At 44.1% G+C, this 20709-nt stretch overlaps 1 protein-coding gene across 1 annotated transcript in view; it reads left to right on the plus strand.

The window, feature by feature from the left end:
* The window catches only part of TECPR2 (tectonin beta-propeller repeat containing 2), a 97989-nt gene that overhangs the window by 12633 nt on the left and 64647 nt on the right, over positions 1-20709 (plus strand). The window contains exons 3-5 of the mRNA XM_040641415.1: positions 12916-13044; positions 13424-13555; positions 17108-17265. Of these exons, the coding sequence (XP_040497349.1) occupies positions 12916-13044; positions 13424-13555; positions 17108-17265 (419 nt within the window). The remainder of the gene's footprint in view (positions 1-12915; positions 13045-13423; positions 13556-17107; positions 17266-20709) is intronic.

Consider the following 20709-nt stretch of genomic DNA (forward strand, 5'->3'; position numbering starts at 1 on the left):
GTTAAAAACAAAGAAAAATATTAAAAGCAGCCACAAAAAAATGACACATTACTTGTAGGAAACAATGATTTGAATGATTGAAGATTTCTCCTCAGCACAGAGGCTAGAAGATAGTGGTATAACATTTTTAAAGTACTGAAAGAAAAGACTTGTCAATGTAGAATTCTTTACCTAGTGAAAATATCTATCAGGAAAGAACGTGAAATAAAAATGTTCTCAGCTGAAAGAAAACTAAGGGGATTTGTTATGAGGAGGTCTGCTCCAAAATAATTGTGTCAGGAAGTTCTTTAGACAAAAGGGAAATGATACCAGAAGGAGACTTGGAACGTTAGTAATGAAGGAAGCATAATAGTAAATATCTGGGTAAATAGGATAGGCTGTTTCTCTCCTCTTGAGTTCTTTAAAGTAATTTGATAGCAAAAACTACAGCATTGTTTGTAATATAAGAGGGGAGAGTAAGGGAACTATATAGTGATAAGTTTTCTGCATTCTACCTGAAGAGGTAAAATATTGAGTCTAAATAAATTTTGAAAAGTTAAATACATAAAATTGTAATCCCTAGAGCAACCACTAAAAATCCCTATACAACATGGTATAGTAAAAATTGCTGTAAACAAAAGAGAATTTTTTTAAATGTTCAAACAGCTCACAGGAAAACAAGAAAGGGGAAACAGAAGAAGGAAAAACAGAAGGAACGGATGGAAAATGATAGACCTAATTAAAACACATCAATAATTAGATTAAATGGAAATGATCTGTAAATATCAGTTAAAAGAAATTACTGAAATAGAGAAAAAAATCATGAACAAACTATATGTTTTCCATAAGAAAATTCAAACTTCATGATATAGGTAGGTATAAATTAAAGGATGGAAAAAGAGGTGTCATGTAAATGCTAATTATAAGAAAGTTGGAGTGGCTATATTAATGTCAAAGTATTTTGAGCAAAGAAATAACTAAGGATAAAGAGAGCCATCATGTAATGGTAAAAGGGCCAGTTAGCCAAGAAGACACAGCAGTCTTCAGTGTGTGCATCTTAACAACAGAGCTCCGCGGTATACGAAGCAAAACTGTCATAACTGAAAGGAGAAATAGAGAAATCGACGATTCTAGTTGGAGACTTCAGCAGTCCTCTTTCAGCAGTAGAAGGGGTTGACAGAAAATCAACAAGGATATAGAAGAGCTGAGTGGTGTCATCAGCCAACACTGTCTGATTGACTTTTACAGAATGTTCCACCCGACAGCCACTGAGGATGAGCTCTAAGTGAACGTGGAACACTCGCTGAGACCATATTCTGGGTCATCAAACACATCTCAACAAGTTCAAATTAGAGCAGACTTTTCAGGTTTTCTCTGTTTTACCTTGTAATCTCACTTTTTATGAAGTGCAACTTACATGAAGTATACAAGTCTCAAATATACAACTTGATGAATTAGTGTATGTATACACCTGTGTATACAGCGGTTAAGCATCTGCCTTCGGCTCAGGGCATGATCCCGGCGTTATGGGATCGAGCCCCACATCAGGCTCCTCCGCTGGGAGCCTGCTTTTTCCTCTCCCACTCCCCGTTTGTGTTCTCTCTCTCACTGGCTGTCTCTCTCTCTGTCAAATAAATAAATAAAATCTTGAAAGAAAGAAAGGAAAAAAGAAAAGAAAAGGAAAGGAAAGAAAGATCTAGAGGAGTACCCCTGCGTATCCACTGATGATTCTCTCACAAGTATGGGGGCTGAGAATAGGATAAGGTAAGGGAGGGAGTATGAAGAAGTATCTTTTTGTTTTCTTTAAATACTGTGGAATTATTAGAATTTTTTGTTAAGAATGTTTTCATTTATTACTTGTATAAACACAACAGCACAAAGATCTGTTTTGAGCTTTGGCTGTCAGTCATTAGCTACATGATCTTAGAGATGGATTAACTAAGTTATTGTTCTTGTCATTTTTGTCTTCAGAGCTGGCTGGGTCTTAAAATAATTTGGTACAATTGCCATGTTTTTTAGACAAAGAAATGGTAAGATAGCTGCTTACCTAACCATTAGGCTCACTTCCTGTGAGAGAAGGCAGGGCTGCCCCAAAGTCTGATTTAGGAGATGATAGAAATCAGAGTCAGGGTCTCTGGAGTTTCCAAGTGAGAATTGAGAGATGTAGTAGCTAGGTTCATTTAGGGGAAATCTAAGATTTTATGGGAAGGTAAATAAAAATGATAGTTAGTTTACCCTATAATAAACCCATGTATGGCATGGATGAAAGATCATGTTTTTAAATGAAGTTATGTTTCTAAAGAAGAAAGCAGACCTTAAATGTGCTAAATACAGCCTGTCATGTGTTTTCAAGAATAATGCTTTTGGAAACCTTTTTTTTCTGTACAAGTTAGTGGGAGAGGGCAGATGGAGACATGAAAAGTTCTTCTAGCTCGTGCCAAAAGCACTAAGGAAATGTGAGGAGCTAATAACAAGTATAAAAATGTTATAAGCTTGTGAAATGCATGATGTGACATACATAATAGACCAGAAAGATAACTTGCTCTGAGCTGCTCATTTTGTTTTGAAAGTAATTGCATGATCTTTCTTCTTAGCATTCAGCAAGTTGTGGAAATTTCGTGGATTTGCCCTCAGAACGTTTGCACTAACTACAGCAATGCTAGTTCTCATGTCCGCAGCTTATCCACACTTGCTGTCTCTGTGAAGTCATTCAAGAAGTCTCCAGTGCTTACCCTGTACTAGACCCGTTTTAGGTACTGGAGAGGCAATGCAGATGATGGTAGGCAGGGCCCCTGCGCTCAGGGAGCTTAGAGTCTAATGGGGAGCCAGAAAAATGAGGCGATATCAGCACACAGACAAACAAGAAGGGAGAAGCCTGAGGAGAAAACAAACCGGGGGCGGGGGGTGAGGAGTGCCCGCAGGAGTGGTTGCAGTTTTAAATAGGAAGTTCAGGGAAGGGCTCACTGAGCAGGTAACAACTGAGACTGAAGACAGTGAGCAGCACCCGTGCTGGAAACATCTGGGGTAGAGTGCTCCGGGTGGGAGGAGGGAGCAGCCTGCTTATGGGAACGTGTCTGCAGTGTTTTCCAGTTAGAAAGCTCACTTTTCGGAATGGTATGAATGTTTCCTTGACTTTTACCTGGTGTATTTTTTAAAGTGTTGCAGAAATGAGAGTTTTTGTCTCACCACATCAGCCAATAGTGCATTTACCTTCTGGCTTTCCTTGTCATTCCCTGTGGAAGTCACGCTTAGGCCGTTGATTAGGATCCCGTGATCTAAATTCTGGCATGTCCGTAGCGTTACAGTATAGGGTTTCACTGGTGTACTTCTCAGCACGGATTGCTTCCATTGATTGGCTAATGGTAATTTAAAATTGTATTTGCAATTGTAATGAGTCAAAAAGAGTGAAGATAGTAGTGGAAAAAGAAAAGATGGGAGAAGTTGCACTATCAGGTTAGCAAGACTTATAAACCTTCAGTAATTAAGCTGAATGTGGTTATTAGCGCAAGAATAGGTAAGGAGGTCAGTGGAACAGAATAAAGAAGCCGGAAAATCCACATATACGTAACTCATAAACGCTTGAGTTTTTGCGAAGGTGATATTACAGAGTTTTTTAGTAAATGGTGTGGGACATTTAGATATGAGTATTTGGGGGAAAAGTGAAATGTGATTCCTATCTCACTTCATATGCTTCTTTTGTCTTAGTGCTTTAACTGCAGTGCACCATGGTCTCAGCTGCTGAGACTTAGCTGGCTAATTGTTTCCTTTATAGGTAATCTGCCCCTATCTCTTCCTAAGATCTTCTCTGGTGGTAGAGTCCCAGGCCCTAGGGACTTCCTTCAAGTCCACTAGATGTTCCCTACTCCAGTTTGTCCTATGGAGTAAAGGAAATTATTCCAGAAAAGCAATGTTTTTGCTTAACTTTAGATCATTAAACAGTTACATAATTATTTAAACTTTAAACTGTGGTTCTTTGTTAGTAAAAGAAGGATAAAAGTGAAACAATTCTTAGGAATTTAATGAATTCATGTCTTACTTGAGTCTTTTTAAATATTTCTGAGTATTTCAGATCTATTAGCTATTTCATGCTAGCAGTTCTGACTAAAGGTTAAGCTGTGGCATATCAAAAGAAGCTCATAAAGAAGGCTTTGTCAGACTTCACAGTTCCCATGAGCTTACTCACAAAGAACACTTCCCCTTCATGCAGTTTTGTCTTGTGTATAAAGGGAAAACAGCCTAACAGGGAGCCCAAGGAGGCTGGCTGAATGCTGTCCAATTGCTAAAGTGTTTGTCCAGAAAATCATTACTGGCGTCTTTCAAATCAATCTTTTTTTCCTTAAATTTTTTTATGATTGGATTTCCATTTGAGGAGATTAAATTGCCACAGGGCAACAAGAAGTGCTCCCTAGCAGCTTGGAAGTGAGGGAAATGTTAGAGCTAAACACACAATAGATGAGATCCGAGATGGGCAGTCTCCTTAAAGAAACAGAAGAGCGGACCCCAGACCAGAATGAGACTGAATTGTCCCCATATCAAAAGGAAAGAGGATGTGACCAAAGGAAGAGAGTGTATGGTCTGCTGTGCAACTTGGGAAAAATCGGGCTGAATTACCTAGACAGCCGGGGGTGTCCCTTTGAGAGCTGTGTTCTCTTTGGTGTGGCTGGCCCTCATGCTTACAGTTGCATGATCAGAAATGGCTCCACGCTAGCCACACACCTTTTCACTGAAACTTGCTGCCCACATACATCAGCCAGTGGGGGAAAACTGTACAGGTCATACCTGCAGGAGCATTCTGATTTGTTTGATCATTAATTCATTGTAAAATGATGAATTGGCTTTTTGACTTTAACTTCTTGTGCATTAGGTGGTCACAAGACACCCTCCCTGGGCACTAGACATGGTACTGGGACACTGAAAAAATGGAGTTTCTGGGTCAGGAAGGTTGAGGGCCAGACCGTTCTCATGATGATTCTCCAATTTGAATCTGTGTGTTTGGCACGTCTGTGCACCGTAGTGCATTGAGGACACATGTACATGGGGTAAAGCTGTGAAAGGCAAGGGAATAATGAATCCCAATTTCAGCATAGTGGTTTTGGTAGCATGAGGGTCTGCAGTCAGGGAGAAGGGTACAGAGGGCTTTGAAGGTGCTCTTGCTGTTCCCTTTCCAAGCGACATGGGGACTCCATGGGCATGCATTTTATAACAGTCTAAGCTGTTGTATGTAGTCTTGTATATATGAACATATTACATCATTTTAAAAATGAAAACAAGAGAATATCCTGCCATGAGGCACTTGGTATTCAGCCAACTGGCATGGCGACGGCACTGATCTTGCCTGCCCCTCCCACCCCATGCGCCTGTCAGAGCTGACCATGTCCTGCCTGTGACCTGCCTGTATGTGTGTGTCGATGCCAGCAGTGCTTGGCTCCTGGATTTGTTGATGGATCTTTTCCTTTTCCTGGACCCTGAGAGCCTCTGAAAGTAGCACCCTCATTTGTGTCCGCCACGACAAGCTCAGTGAGGCCCTCGGTAGACCCTGAACTGTTCAGTCTTCCTCTGCGTCTCATTTTAAACTAGCAATGCTTTTTTTAAATAGGCTACTCGATGTTATTAAGGCCTACCTCTGTTTGCAGACTTAGAAGAAAAACAGTGCTAGATCAGTATTTTAATGAAGCTAGTGTGGTAAAAAAAAAAAAATCCCATTTTTATTTTTATTTTTTTTAAGATTTTATTTATTTATTTGACAGAGAGAGACAGCCAGCGAGAGAGGGAACACAGGCAGGGGGAGTGGGAGAGGAAGAAGTAGGCTTCCAGCGGAGCAGGGAGCCTGATGTGGGGCTGGATCCCAGGACCCTGGGATCACGCCCTGAGCCGAAGGCAGATGCTTAATGACTGAGCCACCCAGGCACCCGAAAAAATCCAATTTTTAAATAATGTCTCATATGAAGGATTGACATTATGAAACCCGCTAAGGAAGGTTAATGGTGGCTTTGCACCGTGAGTGTTCTAAGAGAGGTTTTGTGTATCCTGATTCAGTCATAAAAAATAAACCTCAAGTATTTCATCGCCTTAAAGAGAATAGAATTGTTATATATGTCTTTTTATTCTATATGGCGCTTGGCAATATCCTAATCCCAAGGACTCTCTCTTCCTGTGGGGGGTGTAACTGATGAACACTGAACCCACCACCCTTCCCACTGGCTCTTCCTGGCCAGTGACTGGGCGCAGCTGGGACACAAGGCACACTTGTTCCTGTGAAACTGGTGATCCTCTGACAAGTGACTTTGGCTTGGGGTGTTCCTGTCAGCTTGGCCACAACTTTCTTAAACTGCACTGCAGCTGAAGATTAGCCTTTGCAACCGTGCTTCCTTCCCTTTCTCCATCTCGGGTTGCAGACCTGCCCTGTGACCTGACAGTTTTCCCTGCCTCTTCCAGCTGTTTCCCCCTTTCTCTCACAGGTGTTTCCCCAAGCAAATTCCTTGAATGTCTACTTCCACCATCACGTCCTGCTCTTTGGTGGACACAAACTAATGCAACAGCATAGTTCAGTCTCCCAGGACTCCTCTAGCCTACTTCTGTTGGTCACTGTAAGAAGAGGGTTGAATTCTCCAACAGAAATTGTACATTTGTTTTTCTCATCTCAGTTCTGTCCGTTTCTACTTCATATATTTTTTTAATTGTGGCGAATTATACAGAATGTAAAATTTGCCATTTTTCCTTTTTTAAGTGTACAGTTCAGTTGTATTAAATATTAATTTAGGTTGCTGTGTTGTTTCATGATGGTGATGATGATGATGATGATGATGATGATGATTTTTAGAGAGAGGAAGAGGGAGTGAGAAAATCCCAAGCAGGCTCCATACCCAGTATGGAGCCCAACTCAGGGCTTAATCTCACGACTCTGAGATCATAACCTGAGCCAAAATCAAGAGTCAGATGCTTAACTGACTCAGCCACCAGGTGCCCCCCTCACCTTTTTTTTAGAGAGGGAGAGAGAGAGAGAGAGAGAGAGAGAGAGTGTTTCATGCATTTTAAAGCTCTACTATTTAGGTACCTATACATTTAGGATTGTTATGTCTTATTGAATAGATCCTTTTATCACTATAAAATGTCTCTTTTTATCTCTGGTAATATTCTTTCTCTACTTTGATGTTAATAGCCTCTCCTGCTTTCTTACAATCAGAGTTTGCATGATATATCTTTTTCCATTCTTACCTTTAGTTTATCTGTGCCTTTATATCTTAATATATATCTAAATATCTTGAAGATAACATAAGGTCAGATCTTTTTTGTAGTTTGACAATCTACCCTTTTTTTTTTTTTAAGTAAGCTCTACACCCAGTGTGGGGCTTGAACTCATGACCCCAAGATCAAGAGTTGAATGCTCCATCAACTGAGCCAGCCAGGCACCCTGACAGTCTCTACCTTCTATTATACCAAATTTAGGCCGTTTATATTGAATGTAATTATTGATATGGTTGGGTTTAAGTCACAGTTCCTCAGCCTGACACTATTGACATTTTGGTCAGGTGGTGCTGTCCTGTGTATTGTAGGGTGTTGAACAGCACCCCTGCTTTCTGCCTACTAGACAGCAATAGTATCAGCCAAGTTGCAACAAACCTCCAGACATTGTCAAATGTCCCATGGCAGGGTGGGGAACAAAATTGTCCCCAGTTGAGAACCATTGTTAAGTCTACCATCTTGGTAATTGTTTTCTGCTTATCCCACCTATTCTTTATCTTGTGGTTTTTTTTTCCTTTTCCTACCTTCTTTTGGACTAATTATTTTTTCATATTTCTATTTTATGTCCCCTATGGGTTATTAGGCTCTGTTTTATTTTTCAGTAGTTTTTCTAGGATTTATAATATTTGTCCGTCTACACTCAAGTAATATTGTATCACTTTACAAATGATTTAAGAACTATACAACAGTTTTTTTTCCTTTCAGATTTTTTGTTCCTGGCATACAGAAATACAACTGATTTATGTGAATTTCACTTATATCCTGTTTTATAGATTTCTTGGGGTTTTCTACATAGGTAATCACTTCTACCTGTGGAAGAAGTGTTTTACTTCATCGTTTGTGAAGTGTACACCTTTCAGTGTTTTACTTGATTTACGGCGCTGGCTAGGACCTCCAGGATAATGTCCACAGTGAGAACAGTTGTCTTTGCCTCAGTGTGTCCACTCATTAGCTTTAGATTCCTCATAGATGCTTTTTATTTCTACTTATTTCTATTTCTAGTTTTCTGAGAGTTTTTATCATGAATGAGTATTGAAGTTTGTCAAATACTTTTTCTGAATCTGTTGAGATAACATGATTTTCTTCTTCTTTATTCTGTTAATATGGCATATGTATCGAGTTTGATTATTAATGCAACTGTGCATTACTTCTGTAAACCCCACTCTGTTGTCATGTAGTATCCTTTTTAAAAATCTTGCTGTATGCATCTCAATAATATTTTATTATGGTCTGAGGGGTATTGGTCTGTAGTTTTATTATGATGTCTGTCTGGTCTTTCTCATCATACATGTAAGTGTCTTGTACTCTTGATTTTTTTGTTTGTCTGAATGTCTCTATGTCTCTAAGTTGTTTAGACAGGCATATATTCAAAACTAACAGTTTTTCTCTCTTAGCATTTTAAAGATGATCTTCCATTGTTTCCTGGACTCCATTGTTTCTGTTGAGAAGTTTTGTTCTGTTAAAGATTTTATCTTTAAGTAATCTCTACACCCGGGTTAGGGCTCGAACTCACAACCCCAAGATCAAGAGTTGCACACTTATTTACTGAGCCATCCAGGTGCCCTGAGAAGTTTGGTTGTTTGTTTGCTTATGTGTCAGAGAGAGAAAGAGACAGAGCACAAGCAAGGGGAGTGGCAGGCAGAGGGAGAAGCAGGCTCCCCGCTGAGCAAGGAGCCCAATGTGGGACTCGATCCCAGGACCCTGGGATCATGACCTGAGCCGAAGGTAGACGCCTAACGGACCAAGCCACCCAGGCATCCCAAAAGATTGGTTTTTAATAATGACTCATATATGGTCATTTGCCTTTTTGTCTGACATATTAATATCATCTCATGGTCTTTGAGGTTTTACTGTTTCAGTACACAGTGTGTTTAGTGTATTTCTTCCCATTAATCTTCTTCAAGGCTTGTGCTCCTGAGGACACGGGTCTTTCATCAATTCTGGGCACCTTCCAGCCCTTATCTCTGAAGACGTTGCCTCCTATTTATCCCCTTTTCTTCTGGTGTCCCAATTAGATGCAGGTTGGACCTTCGTATCTGTCTTCCAGGACTCTGCTCTTTCATATTTTTTATCTTTTCCTCTTTCTTGCACAGATCTGTCATCTAGCTCAATATTTTTCTTTCAGCTGTGACTAATCTTCTGTTTAATCACTACTAAGGTTTTAAATTCTTTTGATTTTTTTCATTTCTGGTAGTAGCTTACTATTATGTTTTAATTTCCTTTTATATTTTTTTTAAATTTTAAGCATATTTTATGTTCTGGGTCTCTTCAATCTAAATGTAGTGCTTGGGTGGGGGCAAAGTGTTGTTCAATTCTATTATTGCTTTTTTTAGTTGATTGTTCTTCATGAGGCTTTTTTCCCTATGGTAGTTTCTAATTAGGAACTCTGTGGCTGGTCCCAGTATGTGTGAGTGCTCAGGGACTTGGGTCAAGCCTGTGTCCCACAGATGGGATTTATACTCATTCTGTCAGGCCCCTTGGACTGCTGCTAACATAGAAGCACTTCAGACCGACTGCCTGGCATAGAGCCCCTTTGGAGTGGAAAGGGAAAATAAATTCAAACTCTGATGCTAAACAGGGCACGGCAGATTCTTGAGGAACATTCTTCTTTTTTATTCATTCCAGTCAGTGTCTGAGAGAAGACAGAGTTCCTTGTCAGCTCCATTTGCCAGCAAATTGATTTTTCCATAGTTTACACTTTCACTGAGGGTTAGATTTTCAGGGGTTCTTCAGGAGCTTTTGCAGGGCATATCAATTCCAGCTCCCCACTCATCTGGCCTGAAGCCTCATCCTCATTAGCCCTACTCAGCTCGGGAAACCAAGGGTCTTGGTGTTGGCGACATAGTCCTGGGGTGGCCTGTAGCTTCAGGGTTTGACAGTATTTTGACAACATTCTTTTTGGGTTTGGCCCCCATAGATTTTTACTTTCTAGAGATCAGCTATGCATTTTTAAAAGGATATTTTGTGGGGGTCCTGGGTGGCTCACTTGGTTAAGCGTCTGACTTTTGGCTTTGGCTCAAGTGATAATCTTGGGGTTGCGGGGTTAAGCCGCTCGGGCTCCATGCTCAGCACAGCGTCTGCTTGAGATTCTCTCTCTCCCTCTCCCCTTTCCTCCCACTCACTCATTCATGTGCGCACACACACACATTCTCTCTCTCTCTCTCAAATGTATAAATCTTTTTTTCAAAATAAGGTTATTTTATATATCTTACTCAGCATTTCTGGGTGTTTGGAGGGGAATGTTTTCCAGAATAGGTAGACTTACACTGTAGGCAGTTGAAGCCTCATGTTTTGCTTCTATCAGAAGCTGAGTATTGATAATCTGATTCTTGGGATGTTTGGTTCTTAAGTCAAGAACCATAACATTTATTAATGATTATATTAAATAACATTAACTCAAAATGTTGGTTTATTAAAAAGCTTGTGTACAAGCATAGCACACAGATATTCAGGTTTTCAGCTTATCTGAGTGATGATTTTTATTTTGAAGCCATTCATTCAGAAAAATTACACAGCCATTTTGAATTTGTCTTACAACATGGCAAGACCTCCAATAAAGGATTTTGATTCCTGATGTGGTAGCAGTTTTTATAATTACGAATTCCCAGGATGCTGTTCTCTTCAACATCCTGCTGCCATGTCAAGACCACCTGTGTCTAAAACATGTTCTGTCACTGTCTTCCCTCAGAGCGGCACCAGTGGATTCTGCTCAAGGAGCCATCGCTCGTGTTTCCCACACTACAGATGATACAGTCCTTTTATTCTCCTTCCTCTTCACAAGGCTCCAAGCCTTCCATCTGCAGGGCCCGTGGATTCACCCTCAGCACATAGAGCAGCAAGGCAGGGCAGGGCCCCTGGAGAGAGTCGTACTTGGGTGTGAATCCTCTGGACTCCTCTAGCCGTGTGTCCTTAGACAAACCACGTCACCTTCGTAAAATGAGGAGAGCCCAGCACGTCCCCTCACGGTTGTTTGAGGAATCGAGGAGATAATGCATGTAAAGTGTTTAACAGGTTGTCTGGCACCAGGGAACGCTCAGTAAAGGGGAGTTGTTGTGCTGTTTTCCTCGTTGCTGTCATCATGCCAACCAGGACTTGACAGAGTTTTCTTTCGTCATCAGCCTTTGTGCTCGTTCATTTTGCCACTTGTCTGGACGAGGCACATAGTACCTCTGGCCTGAACTGCCGCAGGAGGCTCCCAGCTGGTCTTCCCACCTGGTCACCCATCCTCCTCCTGCGCTGCGCCCGATGGCGGTTAGCAGGAACACCTCTGATGGATACACTGGCAGTCAGAACCCTCGAGGGCTCCCCTTTGCCTTCCTCTAGCTTAAGATCCAAATCCCTTACCCTCCATCACGATCTCTCACCAGATATATTTATAGCCCATGAGAATACCCTGAAAGCTGTGAAGTACCAGATGAAAGTGAGTGCCGTCCTCACCACCCCCACAGGCTGTAGGCGGCTCTTCATGTGTGTAGCTCACTGCCACAGCTCAGCTTCAAGAGGGCGGGCCTGCGACCTACTTTAGTTTATATCACCATAGCGGCTGACTCAGTATCCTGAATGTGGAGGGTAGGCTTCCACACTTGACAGATTGATTACCATCTAAATTACTGCATCAAAATGTAGGGATCAAAGTAGTTTATTAGAGATCTTGCTGTATGTCTTAGCAAGGTCGAATGGTGGTGTAATTTTTCTGAATGAATGGTTTCACTCAATGGGCTGGAAGCCCAAATATCTGTGTGCAATGCTTGTACGTGTGCTTTTTTTTTTAAAAGATTTTATTTGTTTGAGAGATAGCGAGAGAGAGAGAGCATGAGCAGGGGGCGGGGAAAGGCAGAAGCAGGATCCTCGCCAAGCAGGGAGCCTGATGTGGGGCTGATCCCAGGACCCTGAGGTCATGACCAGAGCCAAAGGCAGACGCCCAACCTACTGAGCCACCAGGTGCCCTGTACATGTGCCCCCTGTATGTGTGCGGTGGGTTTTTTTGTTTGTTTGTTTGTTTTGTCAGAGAGAGAGACAGAGCACAAGCAGAGGGAGCGGCAGGCAGAGGGAGAAGCAGGCTCCCAGCTGAGCAAGGAGCCTGATGTGGGACTCGATCCCAGGACCCTGGGATCATGAGTTGAGCCAAAGGCAGATGCTTAACTGACTAAGCCACGCAGGTGTCCCACATGTGCTTTTTAATAAACCCATTTTTGAAGCTTGAGCTAGTGTTAATTTGATTACTGATCTAAGAACAAATCCGTTTACAAAGCGCTTTCAGATGCATCGTCTCCTTGATCCTCGTGGCAAGCCTGCGTGGCAGGCAGACCATCAACTACGGGGTTTGAGCGGCCATCCAAGTTAAAAGAGAAGGAAGTGGAGCTTGGGTCCGGGATAGCTCTTCTTACTCCAGACTCCTGTTCTGGGCAGAAAATACCTCTCCAAGCTTCTTAGCACACTCTCATTAAGAGTTCAGAAAATTCACACTTGATTGATCAGTATTTCCTTCATTAGAAATGTGTTTTTTATTTTGTCATTTCAAGATGAAAGACCTAGAAAGAGAAAGGAGGGTTCTAACAGATGTAATTATTTCTCTGAATTGCATACATTTTCAGTCAGGGCTTTGTAGAAGCTGTAGCCTGATGCAGCTTCCCCCTCCAGGGGTAATGTTTACATTCTGGAAGCTAGCCTTGTCTTGTATGTTTGCTCTTTTAGGGGAAAACGGAACCCATCACTGTGGTGAAGCTGCTAAGCTGCTTCGATGACCTCGTGGCTGCAGGCACCGCCTCTGGGAGGGTTGCTGTCTTCCAGCTTGTGTCCTCGCTGCCAGGGAGAAATAAACAAGTAAGGACCAGTCATTTTGGCATTTCTTAACTTCTTGGTGAATTTCTCATGGATTTTCAAATGAGAAATCCACATCTGCCTGGAAAATACCTGCTCAGAAAAACTTCGCTCTGTGCTTTTAATGGTTCTTGGTAGGACACTTGGCAGAAAGCACGTTTGGGTAATTTAGATCGTGCCTAATATTCTTTGGCTGTCCTCTGTCAGTTTTAAAGATAAATAGCCAGGGGGAACCTTGTGCAGGGTTTTGCCTGGAAAACAAGGTTGGGAAAACCAGCTCCTCCAAGAGCAGGAAGGACTGTGTACCCCGTGCCCACAGAGCCCCATCTCACTGTGTCCATCCCTTTCTCTCCTTGTGCATGTGTTTACCGTTGATTCCCAGCTTCGGAGATTTGATGTCACCGGTATTCACAAAAATAGCATAACAGCTCTGGCTTGGAGCCCCAATGGAATGAAATTGTTCTCTGGAGATGACAAAGGGAAAATTGTCTATTCTTCTCTGGATCTAGACCAGGTAAGATTATTTCCAGAAATATTTTTGGCCTTCTTATATTTGGAGAAATTATGTCCATAATTACATTTTAGTAAGTCAGTTTGTATTCCCAATAATTGTCCCTTTATAATCTCATTATTTTTTGTAACATTTTCCCTCAAGGACTTCTCTGTAACATTTTCTAAGCTTCTACTTCTGTGACTAAAGGGTTGGCCTTTGTTTGCACTGGCCCCTTCCTTCACAGTGTTCATTCTCCTGTTGTCTCCTGCTGCTCCTTCGAACAGACGCCATTGTCACTCCTCTCTCCTTGAAGGGTTTGTAGGAGCCATGCGAAGCTTTCATAATCATAACTGTGGACAGAGGTCAGTGCTTTGAGGGGGCGGAGGCTCGCCCCAGCCAAACCTTGCCTCTCGCGTGGGAGGGAGCGGGCAGAGGAAGAGGAGGTGTGGTGGCAGCCTGGTGCCCAGCCGCTACCCTCGTGTTTGTTGCTTTTTTTAATCCTCACAACAGCACCCTGAGCTATGTGCGCTCTTCCCCCGTCAGTAGATGAAGAACCCCATCACTAGCCCGGGTCACAAGTGAACACCTGGCAGAATTCAGCTTCAAACAGGTTCTGCTCCAAAACCCGCACCTTTTCCACTGCACGTGTGGCTCTGTGCAGGCCTGTGCTTCGTTGGGTCACGTGTCTGCCCAGCTAGACTGAACACCTTGGTGTCACGAGCCTCTCGTTTTCTTATGTGTAGCCTTCATTCCTCGTACGTAGTAGGAATTCAGCAATTACTAGCCAAGCGGCTTTTAGTCCCTCCAGTCCATGACTGACCTATTACAAGTTCTCTCTAGCAGTAGTTCTCAAAGTTTTTGGTCTCAGGACCCCTCTACACTCTTAAAAGGAGGACCCAAAGAGCTGCTGTTTGTACAGGTTATAGCTACTAAGTGCACCATGTTAGAAATTAAAACTGAGAAATTTTAAAATATTTATTTTATTTTGAAATAATAAACCTATTACTAGAAATAACATTTTTATGAAAATAAATATTTTTAAAACAAGTGAAAAGAAAGACATTGCTTTACATTTTTGCAAATCTCTTTAATGGCTGGCTTGATGGAGGACAGCTGCATTCTGCATAAATGGTCCCAAATACATTGTTTTGGTTGGAGTATAAAAAGAAAAGCTGGCCTCTTGCAGACCTGTAGTTGGAAACAGGACAAGTATTGTAATAACCTATTTAGAGAATTGTGGATATTCTTCATTAATCTTATCCCCCAACTGACGGATGGTGGTTTCTTTAAAGGTCAGTTGTAACTGGGAAGCTGAAACCATATGGGTGGATTTTTTGTACTTTATTACAGTGAAATCCAGTGGTCTGTCTTGCACTTTGAATGGCTCTTTCATCCACGCGTGATTTTGTAATATCATGTCTTGGTCACTTGGAAAATATTGATCTACTGAGTGAAGCATATCTTTTCAAATGTTGACACATTTAATTATATAATTTCAAAGAACGCATCTTTGTTAATATCACCATCGTTCTGATCAGAAAAGTCTTTAGCTACTGGGAGTTGCTCAAGTTCACAGGGTCGATACAAGTTTTCAATTCTAATCCTCATTTGAAAACTTGAAATTTATTATCAGCAACAAATACGATTACTTGTTTTCATTGAAGTGACAAGGTCACTTTGTTCCATCTGAGAAAATGTCTGCCAATACCCATGTTTGAATAATTATAGTATGTCAAATAAAAATGGCATTCTGTGGAAAAAAAAAAAAAAAGCAGCTGGTTGAGCTCCTGGCTCTTAACAGTGAAGCAAGTGCTTTTCCTTGAGAGAACCAGAGGACCTCAGTGTGCAGCAGAAGGACTGGTGTGCAAGCCCCATTTTATCACACAAAATTCCGAACTGCGTCTACCCAAGAGCCAGGATTTAATGAAATTATAAATGTTCTGCATCAAAGACAGTCTTCAGCGAAACGCAGGTTTTTTCCCTGAGTGGTGGCGGAGGACACAGTGACCATTAGTGGCATTCAGCGCTCTGCTCTGCCCACCGTGGCTTTTGTGTCAGTGCAAATGTCAGCCCAGTGAAAAAGGCAGACAGAACCGAGTATTATAATGAAAATAGTTTGGGCCTTGCAGACCCTGTGGAAAGGACTGCGGAGCACACTTTGAGAACCACTCTTGTGCAGGAAAGTGTTGGGGTTATTAGGAGTCCCTGTGTTGTATCTTCCTTCTGTTCAGGCCCGCAGGCAGCACCAGGACAGCACTGCTCCCCAGCCCACATTTCAGGAAGTGGAGAGAAAGCCACATGTAGAAAACAGGGTCCTTAGCATGCTGGTAACTTATTTCCCAGCTTTATTGAGGTTCTGATAGTTCTTTTAAAAAATGCAAGTACAAAGAGATTTGCAAAAAAAAGATATGGGAGGCTGAGTGTTTTTGTAAAATTCATACAATAAATTTAGTGCATTATAAGCTAAGTTGAAAACTGAAAAGCCACAGTTTACGTAACTACAGATATGAGAGGAAAATCTGCTTTAAAAGTACTTGATATTTGGGGGGTAATGAGAATTTCTCTATCTTCACTGTGTTGGTGGTTTTATAACTGTATGCATTTGTCAAAATCCATAGAATCAGGGGCACCTGGGTGGCTCAGTCATTAAGCGTCTGCCTTCAGCTCAGGGTGTGATCCCGGCGTTCTGGGATTAAGCCCCACATCAGGCTCCTCCGCTGGGAGCCTGCTTCTTCCTCTCCCACTCCCCCTGCTTGTGTTCCCTCTCTCGCTGGCTGTCTCTCTCGCTGTCAAATAAATAAAAATAAAATCTTTTTTTAAAAAAATCCATAGAATCATGTCTCTAAAAAGGGTGAATTTTATTGTATGTAAATTTTACCAGTAAATGTGATTGCTGCTCCCCCCACCCCCAGAGGTCTGTGGTAATGCATCAGGATTTCTTAAACAATTGAAGAAACTGGTTCAGGAGAGGAGTAACTTGTAGAAGCAGATTTTTGACACCAAGAAATAGAGTTTGTGCTAGCAGTAAAATGCCTTTTAGAGTTTACCTTTGTTCTTCAATATACTTAATATTATTTTAGTTCTGTTTTTTCTGACCCTTTCAGTTGGCAAGGATATAATGTCGCCAGAATTGCTTTGAATTCTTTGTGGGGGAAGAGTGTAATGTGACCTTAGGTGATAGTTGCCACAATAATTTTATAGAAAGTCCTCTTGTGTTCTACCAGAATAAATAATACTCATAGTGTAACATATTTCTGCTTAGATCTTCATGGGCTCTTCTTCAAACTGTCTACTGAGAACATTTTAAAAGAAATGATACAGAATTTTTAAATGTTTCTTGCCAAACTTGATTTAGCCTGAGGTAGGTGTTAACGTTATTTTCTCATTAGTGAGAACTTTTCCAAATAATTTCATCACAGTGGGTTGACAGTGAATCTCAAGAGAATTAACAGTATACATTTTAAGGTGTAATCTGACCCAAATACAAGTAACAAAAGGATGCTTCCCGGTCATAGAGGAAGTCGGGTTACTTTAACTGCACGCTGAGTTGGATTTAACTGGACTCTCTCACAGGGTGTATGTAACTCGCATTTGGTGTTGGAAGAGCCGTCTTCAATCGTGCAGCTGGATTATAGCCAGAAAGTGCTGCTCGTGTCTACACTACAAAGAAGCCTGCTGTTTTACACAGAAGAAAAGTCTGTCAAGCAAATTGGAACACAACCAAGGAAAAGGTAAGCGTCACAGTGCCCCAGCATGGTGGTTACAGAGGGGCTTTAAGTTTTCCTAGGTTTCCCGTTTGCCCTGTGCAAGCTCACAGCGGCTCTAAGCCTGGGGCTCCCACTGGGTCCCTAACCCGCCTGGGGCCCCTCGTCCCAGCATCAGACAGGAAGAGTGTGTCCCTCTTGTTCTGCTGCAAGCACCTGCACGTGTGGCCTCCCTGCCTCGAGTGCCGGGATCTGGGGAAGTCTCCAATGTGGTCTGCTTTGGGTCCACTCCTGTGCGGGTGCCCCTCCACCACAGCCCCTTCTCAGGGACCCCTCTGCACCGTGTGGGCCGTGCCAGGCTTGGGGATAACTGGCAGACAAGGTAGATGTGAGCCCGCCATCATGGAAACTTAATAAAGTCAGCAGAAAAATTGTTAATAGTTGTGTTACCTGCTATTGAGCAACATGCGGGGTGCTTCGAAGCTTCTACCCAGCCTGGAGGTGAAGGCAGACCCCTGAGGGAGTGGGCGAGGGAGGAGTAGAACTGGCTGCGAGGAGTGGGGAAGGTCTGGAGGGGGAGGCTTCCAGGCTGGAGGGGGAGGCTTCCCCCTGTTTACCTACTACCTGGAAGGACAGCAGGAGAAGGGGTAGGCCAAGCCCAGTCGCCTACCAGTCTTGTGGGAAGAGGCAGCAGGAGCCCATGGGTGACCTCCCTGCCAGAAACACACTTGTAGATCCCTGGGGCCTGGTTTACGTGGGGGTGGAGTCAGTGAGGTGGGACTTGGTAGCGTGTGGGGCCACCGCCGCATCCTGAGGAGAGAGGAACAGAGAGCCAGGTGGGGGCAGGGAGAGAGGATGGGTGCCAGCAGCTTGTAGATTGGGCAGCAGGATTTGGAGAAGTTCCTGGTGAAGGGGCACTATTGCCTACAGAGGCTCAGAGGGGCAGGGTGGCAGGTGGGCTGGGGAGTGTGGCGAGCAGGCTGACAGTGAGACGTGGATTGGCTGCACCCACGAGGGAGGGCCCGTGGAGGCTGGTGGTGACAGCCGGGCGGATGACAGATGGCCCAGAGAAGGGGAGGTCAGATGGGCGGAGCGTGGCAGCCCTTAGCTGTTAAAAGACCTGGTCGAGCCTCCCCTTTGGCTTCTGTTTTGCATGCTGAATACCCCCCCAATTCCATCAACAGTTTAGCCTTTTGATAGCATAGCAGTATTCTCCCTCTTGGCCCCTGGAAAACGCAGTCGGATTTGTAGCTTCGGCTTAGGGACTCCACACATCTTCATCTTAGTTTTTCCTCTGCCAGTGTCCCCCTCTTCTGCCTGATGTTTTGTCCTGACTTGTCATCAGTGTCTTACTGCACTCTTTTTGGAAGGATAGTGGAGGATAAAGAGAGAGATGAAAACCAGTTACTTTTCACGTGGATCAGCCAATAGTCCTCTTAAAACCCGGTCTTCCAGCCTCTGGTGTGGAAACCTAAGCAAGTTTCCATGAGCACCTCCCAGTGCACATGTGTTGTCGGTCTTTTGGCCTGTCCTGGGCACTGTTCCAGGCTGCGGACGCACACAGATGTGTCCCCTTTCTCCCCAGGAGGCCTATTTCACTGAGCCCTGGAGGAGTGGGGATACCACAGAATAAATGGAAAAGTTGTTCACCTCTGTGTCTTCAAGGCTTGTTTTTTTGTTGCGTGCCATGAATTTGTGGTTCAGAAAGGGCATCTGGTGTGCCTGGGGGGGCAGCGCGCAGTGGACAGCAGTGAGCAGGGGACACGTCTGTGCCCTCATGCAGGGTACCTGTGTGGGCTGCAGTGCGTGCTGTGGAGCAGACAGGGTGAAGCCTTGGGGTGGGGGTGGCACGTTCTCTTAGAACAGTCCAGAAAGACTTCTGTGAGGAAGCGATATTTGAGCAAAAGCCTCAAGCCTGGGAAGAGTTGCTGGAGGAGCGTTCTGGTCTCAGGAGACAGCGAATGCCAAGGCTGCAGATTGGGCCAGGGCTTACAGTGTTCGGGGAGCGAGAGGGGGCCAGGGTGACCAGGGAGAAGTGGGTTGGGTACACTCGTAGAAAATGAGATTGGAAAGGAAGGCCTGAGCCAGCTTAGGGGCGGGGGCTGTGGGGACCACGTGCTATTGCCCGAGTTCTTCTAGGCATAACAAAAAGCCATTGAAGTGCTTTAGGCAGGAGAATAGCAACATGAGCGATGACGTTTCAGAGCTCACCCCGGGTTCTGTGTGGAGACTCAACTGGAGATGGGCAGGAGGGGGACAGGGAGGAGGGTACCGCAGGAGTCCCGGGAGCAGGCATGGAGGCTGGCTCCTGGTGGTGGCTATCAGGAGCCGGGGAGGTGGAGGGAGCTGTAATTTGGAGATAGAAAGCACGGGGCTGGATAATGGATTGGATATGGGGCAAGGGGAAGAAAAGAAGATTTCTGTGCTGGTGACTGTGGCAGCTGGGTAGCTGTGGTGGGCACACTGGGCAAGCCTGTTTGAGGTCAGACATCCGTTCTATTGGGAGCATATCGAGCTGGAGGTGCCTGTTAGGTAGTAGTCAAGCGGGAGCCGTAGCAAGGAGTGACATCTACAGGCCTGGAAATCCCTAGATGCAGGTGACATTGAGACCCCGACATTGGGTGAGTTCACTGAGGAACAGTGTTTATTCATGTGACATTGAAAAATCCTCACCGAGTCTCTGCTGTGCCCCAGGCAGCCTTCTCCATCTGAGGACACAGCTGTGAACGGGGAAAACCTCTAATCTCAGGGGGCTCACATTCCTGGCGGGGGAGACCAACATTAAATCACTATGTTCTAGAATGTTCGGTAGTAATAAATCAGGATATGGACTAGAGAGAAGGGAGCACAGGACACGGGTGTGTGCTCTAGATAGGCAGGCAGGGACGGCTCCTCCACAGGAGAGACCAAGTGTTGTGTGTGCCAAGCGTTTGAGAGTTTGGGGAGCAGCAAGGCTATGTGCATGTGGAGCAGAAGAGGGGCCAGGGCAGAACCCCATCCTGTAGGCTTTGTGGACCTTACCCGGGGGCTGCTTTGTTCTAGCACACCAGCAGTTATGAGAGGCTTTGACCAGGGCAAGTCACCCTTGCTGCTCTTTGGAGGGGGCAGGAATGGCAGCTCAGGGGGGCCAGCCAGGGGCTTACACCAGGGCAGGGTGGTAGGAATACTGGGAGGGCAGAGCTGGCAGGTTTGCTGACACGTTGGCTCTGGGGTGTGAGAGAGAGAGATTAGTCAGAGGCCGTGGCTGAGCCCTCGGGGGAGTGGCGGCGCACTGGCCTAGAGAAGCCTGGGGGAGGATAGAAGAGTCTGTTGTGGACAGGTAGCATAGTCTCCCTCCCAGGGGAGGGCCAAAGGGGCGGGAGCAGCAGGTGTGCGTCTTGGGAAGCGGGTGGGCCGGGGTGTGCGTTTGGGAGCCTGTAGCATGCAGATGGTATTTAAAGCTCTGGGATGGACAAGCTCGCTGCGGCGTGA

The sequence above is a fragment of the Ursus maritimus genome, unplaced genomic scaffold (assembly GCF_017311325.1).
Source record: "Ursus maritimus isolate PB19 unplaced genomic scaffold, ASM1731132v1 scaffold_25, whole genome shotgun sequence".
NCBI classification, from domain to species: domain Eukaryota; kingdom Metazoa; phylum Chordata; class Mammalia; order Carnivora; family Ursidae; genus Ursus; species Ursus maritimus.